This window comes from Anomalospiza imberbis, chromosome 3, assembly GCF_031753505.1.
Source record: "Anomalospiza imberbis isolate Cuckoo-Finch-1a 21T00152 chromosome 3, ASM3175350v1, whole genome shotgun sequence".
Taxonomy (NCBI): Eukaryota; Metazoa; Chordata; class Aves; order Passeriformes; family Viduidae; genus Anomalospiza; species Anomalospiza imberbis.
In genome coordinates, this window is record NC_089683.1 from 98,189,587 (window position 1) to 98,204,199 (window position 14,613).

General features: G+C 50.0%; 1 protein-coding gene across 1 annotated transcript in view; it reads right to left on the reverse strand.

Moving 5' to 3' along the window:
• The window catches only part of ITPKB (inositol-trisphosphate 3-kinase B), a 66,956-nt gene extending 61,039 nt beyond the window's left edge, over positions 1-5,917 (reverse strand). The window contains exons 1-2 of the mRNA XM_068185938.1: positions 5,719-5,917; positions 3,228-4,299 (exon numbers count right to left, since the gene is read on the reverse strand). Of these exons, the coding sequence (XP_068042039.1) occupies positions 3,228-4,136 (909 nt within the window). The 5' untranslated portion in view covers positions 4,137-4,299; positions 5,719-5,917. The remainder of the gene's footprint in view (positions 1-3,227; positions 4,300-5,718) is intronic.
• Between the last annotated feature and the right edge of the window lie 8,696 nt (positions 5,918-14,613).

The window sequence follows — 14,613 nt, forward strand, 5'->3', positions numbered from 1 at the left end:
AGGTGCCTCCCAGCAGCCCTCCAACATCCTCCTGCCTCAGGTGGTTGGTGAGCACAGGCCTCAGGCCAGCTCCTTCCCCAGAGTCCCGTGTTGGTGACAGGGGGCGTGCACAGAGTGCTCCCCTGTGGCATTTCCAAACCACAGTGTCCCCATCCCAACACGCTGCCTGGACAGCCCATCCCTCCCACACAGCCCAAGAAGTGCAATCGCTCGAGTGTCTCCGAAACCTTGCGAGCATCAATAAACAAGCGTGGGGTTTCTCCAGCAGCAGCCCACAGCCCGGGGAAAGCCACAGCTGCAAAAGCCCTTACGTGGAAGTTTACTCAGACCGTAAGTGGATTTGTAATTAAACAGCAAAACATCACGTTGCTCTTACTGTCACTGCACTTCACAAGTCTGCAACCACCGTGGCAGCGTCACTGTTCCCCAGTGCTGTGCAGCCCACTGAGCAGCAGGGCACTCCAGGGACAGGGAAAGCACTGAGCAAAGTGTTCCAACAAACAGACACAGAGCCCGTTTCACTCACAGAGCTGCTCCAGGTCACAATGTCCAAAAATGTCACCACAATACCTCCTTCCCTTTTACTTGGCAACATAATTTTCTTACTGGCCAATTTTCAGGCCTGAACACAAACAAGGTTTCCTACCTGCAGTACAAATGGAGGACAAGTCCATGCCAGCCGGAGGAATCTGCCTGTTTCCCCGGGATGTCAGGAGGAACTACAATAGACCGCCGGACATCCCCAACAGATTTGCTAAACCAGACAGCCTCCAAAAAGGAAGGGCAGGAGCAGGCCTGCTGTTTATCAAATCTGTAAACATGCTATGTGAGATGTGCAGCACAGACTGTATCTGCAGCAGGAGCTGCTTTCCTGCCACTCCTCATTACCTCTCCTCCAGGTAGAACAGCCTCCCCTGTGCCAGCAGTGCCCAGTGCAGACAGGCAGGGCTCTCTGCCCGCCCTGCATTTATCTACTCAACCCACAGGCACCCAGAAACCTTGCTGGTTTCTCTTGGCCAAGATCTCCCAGGATTTGACTAAAAGCACGAGTTGCGGAGAGAGCTTCTCACACATTCCCTCTCATTACACAACTCATTTCCAGACCGTGTGCGTTGTTGAAAGGAAATAGTGAGTTCATGAAAACAAATGAGTGTGCAACCTGACACTGCTTCAGTAGCTGCCTTCTGCTGTCGTTATGGATTTACAAGATACTGCCAACCAGTACACAAAGCTGGGTGTTACTTATACGAAATCAATTTTGAATTACTGGGCATTTGCACACGATCCTGCTGAGAAGTTCACTATAACCTGCCAAAGTCAGTGATCAGCCCTGCATGGGACCTGTGGAGCCCAGTGGAAAGTATCATTGTAAATTAGCCTCGCTGCTCCTGCTGAGACTCCAGCACTCAACACAAAATCAAGTGCACCTCCTTAGGCTACCTGACACGTTTTGGACCAGATCTTCATCTCGTTTAGCCTAAGTAGTCCCATGGAGCCCAGCAGTTACTCTCATCGTAGACCTGATATGAGCTCACTCTCATCCAGACCTTTTAGCAGTACAAATGAGCCTTGCCTGTTCACTGCTGAGCCACCGGTCTGGCTGAGCTCACTGGAGGCCACAGGAGGTTGTGCAGTCAGCCTGAGGCTCCAGGAAGCTTTCCACAGGAGCATCAGGCATGCTTTTGCCCATCAATGAACTGTTTTCACCAGCAAATCAGTGGGATCTGGCACTAGGAACAGTCATTACCGAAGAGAATGGAGCAGAGATTACTACAGCTCATGCACATAAAACCAGCAGAATTTAATCAGCAGAGGGATTGTAGCAGCTCCCAAAGGGAACAAGCTGATTCATCAGTTGAGAGCCCCAAAATACAAAACTGTCTGCAAACACGATGAACGACAGACTCATAACTTCTTTAACTGCTTTTACTCAGCTGCTGCTCCATCCTGAGCAGAACCAAGCCTGGATTCTTGGAAAAGGACAAAAGGAGTACAAAAGAAAAGATACTTATTTCAGCCTGCTGAGTGTTTTACAAACCACAGTCTCAGTTCTTCCAAGTTTGATGCCTCCACTCAGATGTTTCTCTGCACTAGTTTTCCTTGTGTCATTGAGTTTAGCCGGAGTTTCACTACCATGTGTCTACAGGAAATTAAACATAGTGAAATACATCACTGAAAGTTCATGAGCCTTTATTAAACCTCTTTAAACTAAGGAGCCACTGGGTTGTCCTGCATGTTCCCAGGTTTGTCAGTGGGAGGCTCCAGTGCTGGGCTCAAATCAATGTAATGTCTCAGAGCTGGATGATAGCAGAGACCAAGCGCTGGTTGGAGAACCTTGTGATGGGTGCCCTGCACTGGGTTAAAGTGGTTCAAAGCCCTCTGGACAACTGGTGTGAGAGCTCAGAGCAAAGCATGCTTTGTGTGATGCACTCACACATGCAGTGAACTCCCCTAGTGACACAACAAATCCCATGACTGTCTCATGCCTTTGGAGAATGCTTCAGAGCTCTCCTCTCTGAGGAGACCTTTCTTCTCTAAGGGTAACACAACACTTACGATTTCTCTCGCCTTAAGCCTCACAACCAGCTCCACAACAAAGATTCCGAAACAAATGAACTTAATATAAATACCTAATAAAAATATGCTTACCTAAAATATAAGATACCCCACAAGCAAAAAGTTTTATTCAAAAGGGGAATTACGAGAAATTCTAGAGCATTTTGCTTCTGTGTGAAAGACACAGAGATATTGTGGTGATGGGCATCCCTGTAAACCTGAACAGACAGTTGGCCCACACAGTTTCAACTGCAGGAGGAAATAAATTCTCCCTCAGGCTCATGTAAACCATGGGAAACCTCCAGCATCCAGGGAAGCTGTGCTGAGGAAAAACTGAAGCTCACAACCACATGTCAGCCGAAGGCTGCAGTCCATGGATGTATTTTAAGCATGCTGGCAGGCAGCTTTGGAGCACCAGGGAAGCTCTGCAAGGACTGTACACAATGAAACAGGTACCACTACTCTCTTGTGAGAGGATTTTCCGGCTAGGAACCCCTCTTCTAAGTCTGAAAGCTTTTCATGTGAAGGAAAGCAAGCACCACTGAGCAAGAGTAAAGTTTCTCTGCAGAACTCTGCTGCAAAGGACCTCTGCCCTCCTGCTGCCACTGTGCCTCGGAGCAGGGATGCTGCCACCCTTCACCCCACCTCCCCAGGGCTGGTGCAAGACTCACCACTCGGGGCTTCTGCTGGTCCAGAGTCTGCAGGAAGGCCGGGGTCTGGTCCAGGGTGCGCTCGGGGTCACTGGAGATGTCCTCCTCGGACTCCTCCCAGGACGAGGAGAAGCCAGTGGAAGATGCTGAGGATGATGAGAGCTTCCGGACGGGCAGGCTGCCAGGGGGCACGGCACCCGCCTCCTCCTCCGGGCCCCCCAGGTCTGTGACAATGACGGCTGGGATGCTGCCACCCATGGCTGGGTGCTGGCCCTTAAGTCCTGTGGGGACCACCACCACATCCTCTTGCCGTGGTGCAGGCCCTGACTGCTCCAGGGGGCTGCTGCTCTCTGCCAGCTTCACCATCATCACTGGCCTCCTGGAGGGCTCTGCAGTGCTCAGACAAACCTGGACCCCACCACCATCGAGGGCCTCGCTCTCTCCGAGAGCTCGCGGCCGGGGTCCAGTTCCAAGTGCCACCACTGGTGCCGTGGGGCTGGCCGGACAGGGCCGGGCTAGCCGGGGGCTCCGGGGTGGCTGGGCGGCAGAGCTGTGTGCCTGGATGTGTGCCTCGAAGAGCCCCACTTTCTGGTTCACCTGCACGTTGTGCAGCTCCCGTTGAAGCTGCCGTGCCATGGGGGGTCCCGGCTGTCCCTCTTCGCCTCGGCTGCCCCGCCGCCCCCCGGGGCTGCCTGGCTGCCGCAGGGGCTCCTCAGGCGGTGGGAAGAGGAAAGTGGGGCCACAGCGCGGGGAGCGGGGCGGCACCGGGGCCGGGCTGAAGACAGGGAGCGAGCGGCAGCTGCCGGGCGTCTCCGGACCCCTGGGCAGCACTTGTCCGGGAGGAGGCGGCGTCTTGCTCCTGCCGCTTGTCACCTCGCTGTTGCTATTCATCATCACCAAGCTATTGAGCGCATAGCAGTACACGGCCATAGTAGTCAGCCGGGGAGCACAGGGGGGCCGTCGCCACTGCCGCCTCGGCACTCAGGCTCTGCGGGGCTGCCCAGGGTCTCTCCACGACGGGACCAGCAGCATCGCCAGCAGGAAAACGGGGAGCTGGGCTGGCCCTGGCCCGCAGCTCCATAAAACGGAACAGCTGAGGAGAGAGAAGCAGTTAGAGTAGTTCTGTGCCCTCCCGCAGCTCACCATCCAGCTGGGCACAGAGCGTGCCAGACTCTTCCCTTCTTGTGTGCCTCTCCCACCTGCACGCATTCCCAGTGTGTCACTCGTGGGGACACGGGCCAGCCTGGTCATCAGAAGGATCTGAGTGAAGGGGAAATCAGGTTTGGGGCTGTTTTCCCTCTTCCCTGCCCCCTCTCCAGGTTGCCTGTCGACACAGCTGCAGCAGCAGTGTCTGACAGGACACACAGCCAGCAGCCATTCCCACAACAGAGTAAGAGAATCATGGTTAACTGGTGTGAACTGAAAGTTGGCAGCTTTCAAGTGTTCGTCCCAAAACCTGACATTTTCTAAAGGAAGATTAAAACTCCAAACAACTTAAATTTGTCACCCTCCAGTCTGTTACCTATAGCAAGACCAAGTCCCAGGAATGGATTTATATTGTATGATACAGGGAACAACTTCCTGCTTGCACTGTTTTGTATGGTACAGGGTCACATCTCAAGTTAGTCCCCTAACTTACCATGTGCAACAACAGGGTTTTAAAGGCACATCTTCATGAATGCCCTGGCTAAATGTGCCTTCCCTGTGCACATCTGCTGTCCGGGACATCCCAGGCTGCAACTGCCTCCAAATCACAGCCTGGACATGCAGAGATGCATGCCCACTTGCAGAGATGTGCAGTGCTGTTTGTTCTGGCGAGTGTGTAACTGTGTACACGTGTGAGAGAGGCTCTGCTTTCGCAGGTGGCTCTCTGTGCCCCCGTGCATGTCAGTGTGCTTTCCGTCATCTTCTGTTTGCTCTTCTTCTGGACTTGCAGTCCCCATCCCATGCCGGGGCACAGGAACTCCTGAGATCTGCACAAACACACTGCCCACATGAGAGCACAAACTTGTTTACACACAGTGCGCTAACTCTGGCTATGGGTGTACATGCTTCTGGAAGCACTCGTGTGCGATGCTATCAGCGGTATTCCTGTGCGTCCCCCTGTGAGGCTCCTGGCAGGTAAATGCTCTCAAGTCTAAGCGCAGTCCCAACTGACGGTGTGGCCAAAAGGCTTCCCATCCCTCCAGGCACTGCTTGGAGGCAGTGCGAGGCTCAACACAGGCCAGGCAGCGCGGGCAGCCACTCTTTACAAGGATTCCCGGCACAGCAACTCTCCCAGCACTCCGGCTCGGCTACGAAAGCGAGCATCGGCATAAGGTGCTCGGCGAGACTTCGGGTGTGGGACAGCCCGCTCGGCCCCGGGGCAGCACCCTGCCCCTCTACCCGCCCCCAGCTCGCCCCTTCCTCGCCGCGGGGCCCGGCTGGCCCCCGCACCGCTCCCGGCGCGGCTGCCGGGGATCCTCCGGCGGAGGGGCGGCCGCGACACCCCCCCGCCCCCGCCCCCGCTTACCTGGGGTTGGGATCCGCGCCCGCCCTCAGTGCGCGCCGCCCGGCAGCGCCCGCCGGCGGCCGCGGGGCGCTGCCGAAACCATCGCCGCGGGGCTGCCGGGACTCCCGCTCCCTCCGCGGCTCCGAGCGCCTCTCCTCGCCCCGGGGCGGGCCGGCTGCGCCGGGCTCTGCTCCTCCGCGCCTCGGCGGCCAAGGCTGAGCGGGCAGCTCCGCGCTCCGGGCAGCTCCGCGCCGCGGCCCCGGCGCCCGCTCCCGGTGCGGCTGGAAAGGCGGAGAGAGCAGGAGCAGGAGGAGGAGGAGGAGGAGGAGAGGGAGAGGGAGAGGGAGAGGAGCAACGAGGAGGAGGAGAGCGGAGGGAGGGGGTAGGAGAGCAGGAAGGAAGTTGTGAGCCTGTCTGGGGTTGAACTCAGCGGAACAAGTTTTTTTTTTTTTTTTTTTTTTTTTTCTCTTCTCGCTCGGCTCAGGCTGGAGGGAAATACTGAAAAAAAAGTTTCCATTGTTAACTAAGAAAAAAAACAAAGAAACCAACACCGTCGCCGTGCTTTGGTGGCTGGGCTGTGGGTTCAAGACACACGAGGCATTTTCCACCCGCGGCCGCGGCGTGCGGTGCGGGCCCGGCAGAGCCCCCGGTCATCCCTGGCACCGCCCGCGCGGGGGGAGCATCCCCCGCCTCGCCTCCGCATCCCGGCCTCCCAGCGCTGCCGGCCGCTCGAGTCCTCCCCGGGGCACAGCGGTCAAGGCAAAGGGTGGTGCCGGCAGCGCCAGCAACGCGCAGCCTAAGGCCACCCATCTCCAGGCACGGACTAACACAGCCACTTCCCCCGGCATCCCCCTTCCCCGGGCAGCGCGGCTCAGTCCGGCTGCATCTCAGCGTGTTGGTCATTCACACGAGGCCAAGGCTGGCGCAAAACCCTCCCTGCCAGGCTCAGTAGCTTTGGGTGAGCACATCCCAAGGGAGGTAAGATGACCTCCATATCTCTCTAGAGGATCGATGGCACTTTGACTTGCTGTGATGTTGCCCCAGGCTTAGGCAGGGTTGCAGTGTCCTCGTTCGGGACACTGTCCATCCTTTTTGATTCATGGAGGGACACAGCACTTTCTCAGCTCCTGCAGCCCCCGCCTTGGGTCCTGCTTGGCAGGAGAAGCGGGCTCTTGGCTGTGATACAGCCTGAGTTCTGTATCAAGATAACTCATTGGAAATAGTTGTCTGTATGTCAGCACTTTAGGAGAGCAGGCTCTCCGATTCATTCTCAAAGCAGTAGTCAAGGTCAAACCGAGATGGCAGTTTTGGGGTTGATCTGGACTGGCCAAAGGGAAAAAAAAAAAAAAAAGAAAAGGAAAAAAGAACAGCAATTTGCCTCTGCTAGGATTTCACAGCTAGGAATTTCCCCTAGAGAAGGAAATTGATGTCACAGCAGACCAGCTTTTCTGTAATTAAGACATAACCTCTAGACCATAAATGGGGGCAGAGAGGTCTCCGAATTGGCAGAAGGTGTGGACTACCAATCCGTCCCACAGGCAGGCAGGCAGAGACACCCAAAATGAGCTTATGTTTGTTTTTCCAGTAAGAGAAATGCTATTTTGAATTCAGTGCAGGAAATTTATAGACTCTTTCCACTCCAGTTCGTTTCCTCTCAGTCTGTGCTTAGTCGGGAACTAGTCTTCATGAAATAAAGTATGAGATCAATCTCTCTGAGAAAAGGGATCCTGCTCAGCATAATGGCACTATTCATGTCATAAGCTTACCCCCCATGTGCAAATATCTGCAGATTCTGGTCATCTGTTGCTCACATTCCCTCATGTCTGCATACACATGTCAAAAAGTAGGAACATTTGAAAGAAAGAATAAATCCAGGAATACAGACAGATAAACAGGTACATTCTTATTTTAAACAGCTGCACTATGCTATGCTGATAGCATCTGCAAATACTTGGAGGCCTTACTACACATCTGTGTGTGGATGTTTGGACCATTCTTCGGGGTTTTTGAAGAATATTTACACCACTGTAACCATAATGTGCGCTTAAAGTCCCACCCTTTCTTAAAGTCTCACAAATTCAAACACCATCAAAAATTCATCCTATCCAAACAGACAAATGAGTGATGAATTTGCTATAGCACATTTACACATACAAAACTCCCTCAAGAGACCTGGCCTTAAAACGTGGCAGCAATTTTGTCAAGTAACAGAGATAGAGCTGTTCTGTGGGCATTACATAAAATGACAAGTTGTATTTATAAAGGAAGGGGCTAATAAAAGTGCAAAAAGGATAAGAAAGTCTAGGGATAAGTCTTTGACTGTCCAGAACCAGGAGGCACATGAGGGAAATAATTGTTTCCAGACAGGAGCCAGGCAGCAGTCCACATTGTGTAGTGAAGAAAGAGCAGACAGCCTTCAGCACACTTGTTTCCAATCAAGGGGAAACCAAATGTTTGAGGTTAGCCTAAATGGAAAACACAAACGATACAGATTGCTAGTCCAATCCAGGGACAAGGATGGAAGCAAGAAAAGAGAAAGGTTGCTTTCACAGACACAGACCCTGGGCACTAGTACTGCTGTAGTTACTTGATGTTGCTGAGGAGCCTTCTCTGTGGCTTTGGCAGTGTTGCCTTAGGTGCTGCACAAAGAGAACAAAAAGGTCGTTCCACTCTGACTCTCTCAGTGCACATTCTTCAAGTAAAACTCCAGTGTTGGGTGTTAAAAGATTTTGCTTCTCCTTAAGCTATGTTCTTAATTTAAATTTATACTTCCTGCTTCCAAAGCAAGTCATTACAGTGCTTAAGGATACTGAAACAGGCTGGGTTAGGGCAAACAGTTGATCCAGCCAACTTTCTTCTTGTCCTTATTCAAGGGAGTGGAGCCATTAAAATGAACAGGATCTTCCACTTAGGAAGGGCACATATCCACTGCAGAATGCATTTAGTCTGAAATAAAGTGAGGACAGACACTTAGAGAAGGGCATGGAGCTGTCTTAACTGTGTAACATCTCCCACTGACACACTGGCTAAGAGGCATCTAGGGAAAGAAATACCACAGCTGTCAAAGTTAATGGCCTCCCAGCACCTCTGTGTACTTGAAGGGAAACATGTTAATTACCATTAAAAATTAGTTGTCCTGAAGTGCTCACTGTGCCCCATGAGCACATGGGTGGCTCAACTGTGCTACAGCTGCTGCACCCCCAGGCCTGGGGCTGCTGATCACTGCGGGGTGGTGGCTTTTTGTAGGAGTGATGGGGCAGCCCTGCCCAGTGGCATCCACTGGGAGGAACAGGAGACCAATACAGTACTGGTGACCCTCTCAAGTACAGGTAGAGCTGTAATTTGCTATTTTATACACCCTCTTTCTGTGAAGTTGAGGTCCTCGTCCGCATATACTGAATTGAAGAAGAACCTCTTCCTCAATCCAAACCAAAGTAACAGGCAAAAAAAACTAAATCCAAAACACCTACTGAAACAAGATCCTGTGCTGCAGAAATACCCCGTTCTGTGGAGAGGGGAGAATATTTGCATGGCCATTGTAATCACTTCAGTCCTTGAAGACACATAATATGGTGTAGGCTGCATTATAAAGCTAGAACAGGAGGGGATGGGCCACAATCTACTTAGCATCCATCCAGTTGTAAAAACAAAACAGAAAAAATCATAACAATTTAATCAAAAAACAACTACAATCCTCAAGTACCCCCCTCAATCCATTCTTTTTTTATTATAGAATTAATTTTTAAAATTATTACTCCCTATCATGTTTTAGACTGGTTGGGCAAGAAGCCTTCCCTGTGTTTCAAAGATGAGTTGTCTAAACTGTCACTGTTCATCCCATCCAGCATCAGGACTGTCAGCACCCTTGCAGTGGAAGTCAGTATCTGACAGCATTTCCTCACCAGTGAGCTGAATCTTGGGCTTATGTAAAATATAGAAATTAATGGATAAATGCAGATTAATTAATTCTGCAGTCAACAGATTTACTTTGTGTTCATGCCACCATGACAGACAGAGAATAAATCTGGCTAATATTTTACAAGAAAAAGACCCACAGAAGACACAACTGAAAACACGACACTGAATTATGTGCTGAGAATTGTCTCTGTTCAGGCAGGTGGCTGTCACAGGCATGGCACACATCTGCCCTGTTTGGGCTGGCAGAGGAAAAGGCCTCTGGATGCTTATCTTGCACCAGCCCTTTTGCCTTCCTTCAGTGGTAAAACAGGTCAGAAAGAAGCTGTTTTTCCCAGCTCTCAGTGACCTCTGAGCTGGGTTATCCAGTCATTTTCTCCCTTCCCGCTATCCCACAAGAACACACCTGATGGTAGAATTAAGCAGTGACTGGTTAATATTTCCTGTGCCAGCTCCTGTTCAGGGAACAAGAACACAGGGCTCTGCAAAGACACCTGTAGTAAGTCACTGTGATTTAGGGCAGTCCTTGTATTCACCTACATCTGCCTGAGCTTTTACGTTCTCCCAGAGCACAAAGGAACCAATTTTGTTCCCTGGGAGCCTCCTCCACGCATTCCTGGCCGAGCCTCGCCCTGTGCTGCAGCAAGACCTACGGCTCGGCTCGGCACAGCCAGGAAAGGCAGCCAAAGATCTCAGTGATCCGTTCCGGGCTCTGCCCCTGCTGTGCCGTGGGGCCGGAGCACTGAGGTGACTGCCCACCTGCAGAACAGGCAGGATGGACTGAGACTTCCTGTGTCTCATTTCTGGGGACTTTGTGTCTGTGACCTGCCTGAAGGCTAACACACACCTGGGGGCCTTGAGGGAAGGGATACAAACATATCACGTATCCATGCCCAGCACACATACGCAGAGCTTTAGTGCTGAGCTAAGAACATCAGTTTGCCTCACAGGCTTCAGGATTTGCAGCTGGACTTTGGAGAACTGTTACAGAGCTCAAGAAATTGAGATGTATGTATGGAAAATATGATGCATAGTGCATTACTCTAACAAGGAGTTATGTACACACAGTATAGGCAAGAATGTTTAGGAAGTCTTGAACAAGCACAGGATATGTCATTTCCTCTTGCTGCAATGCATATATGGCTGTGGTACCTTTCCCTCAGCTGGTAAAGTCCCCAGGGTGAGGATGTGAAGGTCTGATGTGAAAGCTTGGTTTTATGTCTGGGTATGGTCAGTAGTTTCAGTGCCACCCTTCCTGTTTTTTCTGGATTCCAGGGAAGAGCCCAACTTTGCAGTTGGTATGTGCCACAGCTGTGGTCCTCTGTGCTGCAGCAGGGCTTTACACAGGCACTTTGGCTCACAGTTGCTATTTGCAGATAATAGGAATATAAACATGTGCATGTTTGGGGACTAACTCATGATTCGGCATAAATGTTTCCTTTTTTTGCACAGACCAAACTACAGGCAGTAGAAGCACATCAAGTAAGTATTGTCAAGTATTACTGACATTCAGTACAACTAAAACCATAAAGGGGAATCCTTCCCCATTGGGGCTTGAGGCTACTAAAAGTTGTTCCCAGGTTTGTTGCTGAGGGAATAAAACAATTAGAACTCAAATACTGCTTTGTTATCTGAAGAAGTTTTTCCTATTCATGGGCCACAGTTGTTCCACTAGACTGTGACCACACAGCCATAATTGAACATCTTTGCATTTATTTGAGATAGCTATGATCACAGCAGGAAAAAGACAAGCTGTTTTCCAAGCAAGCAGTGTGTGTCACATAGACTTTTTTGGAAACAGTAGTATATGAAGGGGCTGTGAGATTCCACTGCACCTTTTAGGGATGAGATGAGCATGGAATCACAAGAAATGCTGTCCAAGTTTCCACTCTGCAATGAGTGATAGCTGTGTTTTGAAGAACTGGGAGAGAGAAGGCACTGAAGAAGACATGATTAATAATTTAAAAGTTCATACTGAGCTGTAGCCATTTAATTTTAAATAAAGCAATTTGGTTTTCTCCAGGAATCTATTTTTGCTTGCAGTATAATTATTTTAAGGATTTACCATAATATTGCTATGACGGACAGATGTTTATCTTTGTTCCTATGCCTTTGAAAGGAGAAAAAGCTGAAATTTGAATGAGTGCAGCACAGTTAAATAAACTAGCAGGTCTAGGTCGATTCTTCATAACTTTAAATATCTGAAGCAATAGAGTTATGAAAATATTCCTAAATGATGTTGCCAGACAGAAGAGTATTATCTGTGCTGTTTTCTGTATGTTCATTGCTATGCAACAAATCGCAGAGGTCAGCAGACCCTGACCCTGCAAAGCAGCTGTGTTATAGCAGTCACTGGAAAACACCAGTCCTTGCACATAAAATTGCTTCAAGCAGGGACATCTTTCACAGAAAAACTGAGATCTGCATGTTGGATCATGCTTTTCCTCTGAACAGCTCAAGGTAAGTAAAGCCCTTATGGAAAGAACAGCATACATGTCCACCTAGGATATTTTCAGAACTGTCACAAGTTTCTGTACACACATCCATACACACAAATATGCCCAGGCATAATAAGGGGGCATTTTAATAGCATCAAGAGCAGCTTCTTCAGCTGCAACTAGCACCACTCAGAGCCTTATCTCCCTGCTGCTCCTTGCCCCAGCTCTGAGGATAACCAGTCTTGGAGCACTCTGGAGACATCCACTCCTGGAGCTGTGAACTGCTCTCTGAGCTGCCTCCCAGCTCTGGATTTGAGCAACAAATTGAGCAATGTAGCAAATTGAGCCACCTCCTCTGGCTGGTCTGCCCAGGACAAGCCTCCCTCTTGTCCTGCCCTTCCTCCTCCCTCAAGTATTTCCAGGTTTCTCCTGGATCAGCAGAGTTATTTATTGCTGAGAGGGCACTTGTCTAAGAGTTTTAAGTCACCACTGCAGAGTTTCAGGTCATTGGCATTTCCCACTCCACTGCCATGAGCTCTCTAATACCAGGCAACACTACAGCTTGAGTTTTCACCTCTGTGCAACTAAATTGAAGAATTTAAACCTCAGACATGTTTAGATGCCTGAGTTTGAAGACAGATGTCAAGAGCTGGGATGCTCCTTCACACCACCATGAAGTCTGCCACTCTTCACGACTCTCTGTGCTCCAAGGGAGGGGTTCCCAATCCTTCTTTTCCTTTGCAAAGCGTGAAAGATATTTCATGGTCTGGCTGCTTGAAATTAGGACACTAAAGACACAGCTGGGGAAGATGAAGGACTGGCCCAGAGGCGAGCAATTAACCAACCATTTCCTATCTTGCTGAATGGGGGCTGATGAGCTAGACCACAGCATTAATGGTTCCTAAATGTTATGTATTTTCTCCCCACTTCCTGCTGGATGGGGACTGATACCACAGAGTTCCAGCTGGCTGCTCTTTTCTTCCCAGGAGAATTCACGTATTTGCTTAAGTAACTTAATGAGATGCAAAAGCAAGTAGAGAAGAAGAGAGATGTAGGGCCTGCAGGTCCTCAGCAGAAATGTTGTGTTTACTTCCCACTTGTTCTTCACTCCTTTTCCATCCTTTGCTCACACCTTTCTGGGCACACCTATAGGGACTGTAGCCCTTGATGTCTGAACCAGATTCTCCCATAGTGCTTGACAGCAGCATTCCAGACTGGATTAGGTCGGACTTCAGGCTGGCCTGAGCCAGGCAGAGCTGGCAGAAGATGGAGCTGCAGAGGGACGTGGCAGAGAGGCTCAACTCCTCCCTGGTGGGCAGCTCCCACGGCTCCCTCCAGCTGGGCCTGCACACTCTGCCCACTCTGCCCAAGGGCTTCTGCTGTTGGAGAAAAGCAGGACTTGTCTGGCGAGTGGGACAGAGAGACACCTTTCCTGGACAGAAAGAGCATGGAAATGGGAGAACCAGGAGAGCTGGTGAGGCTCTGGTGGCTCCAATGCCAGCTTTGCCCTCAGAGAGGGTGGCTTCTTTGATGCCTCTTCACCCTCTGTGGACACAGCCTGCACCCCCAGCTGGAGGCACTGGAAAAGCTGGCAGCTGTCATGGTCTTCTCTCCACTGGGAACAGTCTGAAACTGTTTTTCTTCATGGCTGTTTTATAAGGAGCAGGAAGAGAGCACCCAGACAGAGCACTAGGATTGACTTCACAAATGTGTCTCCCTTTGACAAAATGTTTGAGCTTTGCCAGTTCCTTTACGTTCTCTCCCACTGGCTGAGGACAGCCTTGTCCTGAATAGGAAAACGGGAACAGTGCAAGAGCACAGATGTCTGACATCTTCCTGTCTTCTGGCTCAGAGAGAGGGAGATTAATAAAAGCTGCCAGAGAAATGCCTTGGAATAACCCTTTCTCGATGGAGACACAGTATCCTGGAAACACCCATCATTTGGCAGAGACACTCACTTCATTCCTTAGCTACACAAGCAAATTTCTTTAACTCTTCTCAAGATCATTTCTGGACTGGATTGCAAGTGTTTTCTGTTAAAACAAAAATAAACAAACAAACAAAAACTCAACAAAAAACCCAACTACTTTGTTTCTTTCTGTTTTACATATGTGGCATTTCCTAAAAGGAGCAAAATGTTGAAACAATGAAATATTTTTCTTTTTTCCAGCCCTATCTTTCATTAAGAGACAGTTTGCCTAACATCTTTTCTTCCCTGTTAACATGATAGATGGGGCTGAACAAGATTTACAGGATCCAGTGGGGTGCCATTTGCGTCACCAGCAACAGTGGTCATCAGGGAATGATCTACCATTTCAATTGCTTCAAAGAGAGATGAAGAGGAAAATGGAGCAGGCTAAGATTTATTACAGTGAATGGAACAGACTTTGAAGTTAGACAAATGGAAATTTGGATTATTTGCAGGAACACATCCTATGTGAGGCTGTTGAGTTATGCAAGGCTCCGGTTTTGGAGGAAACATCACATGAATGTACTCAGGCTTGAAAGCTCCAAGAACAACAGCTGGAGGCTGCCTTAGCAATCTAGAAAGTGGTGCATCAGT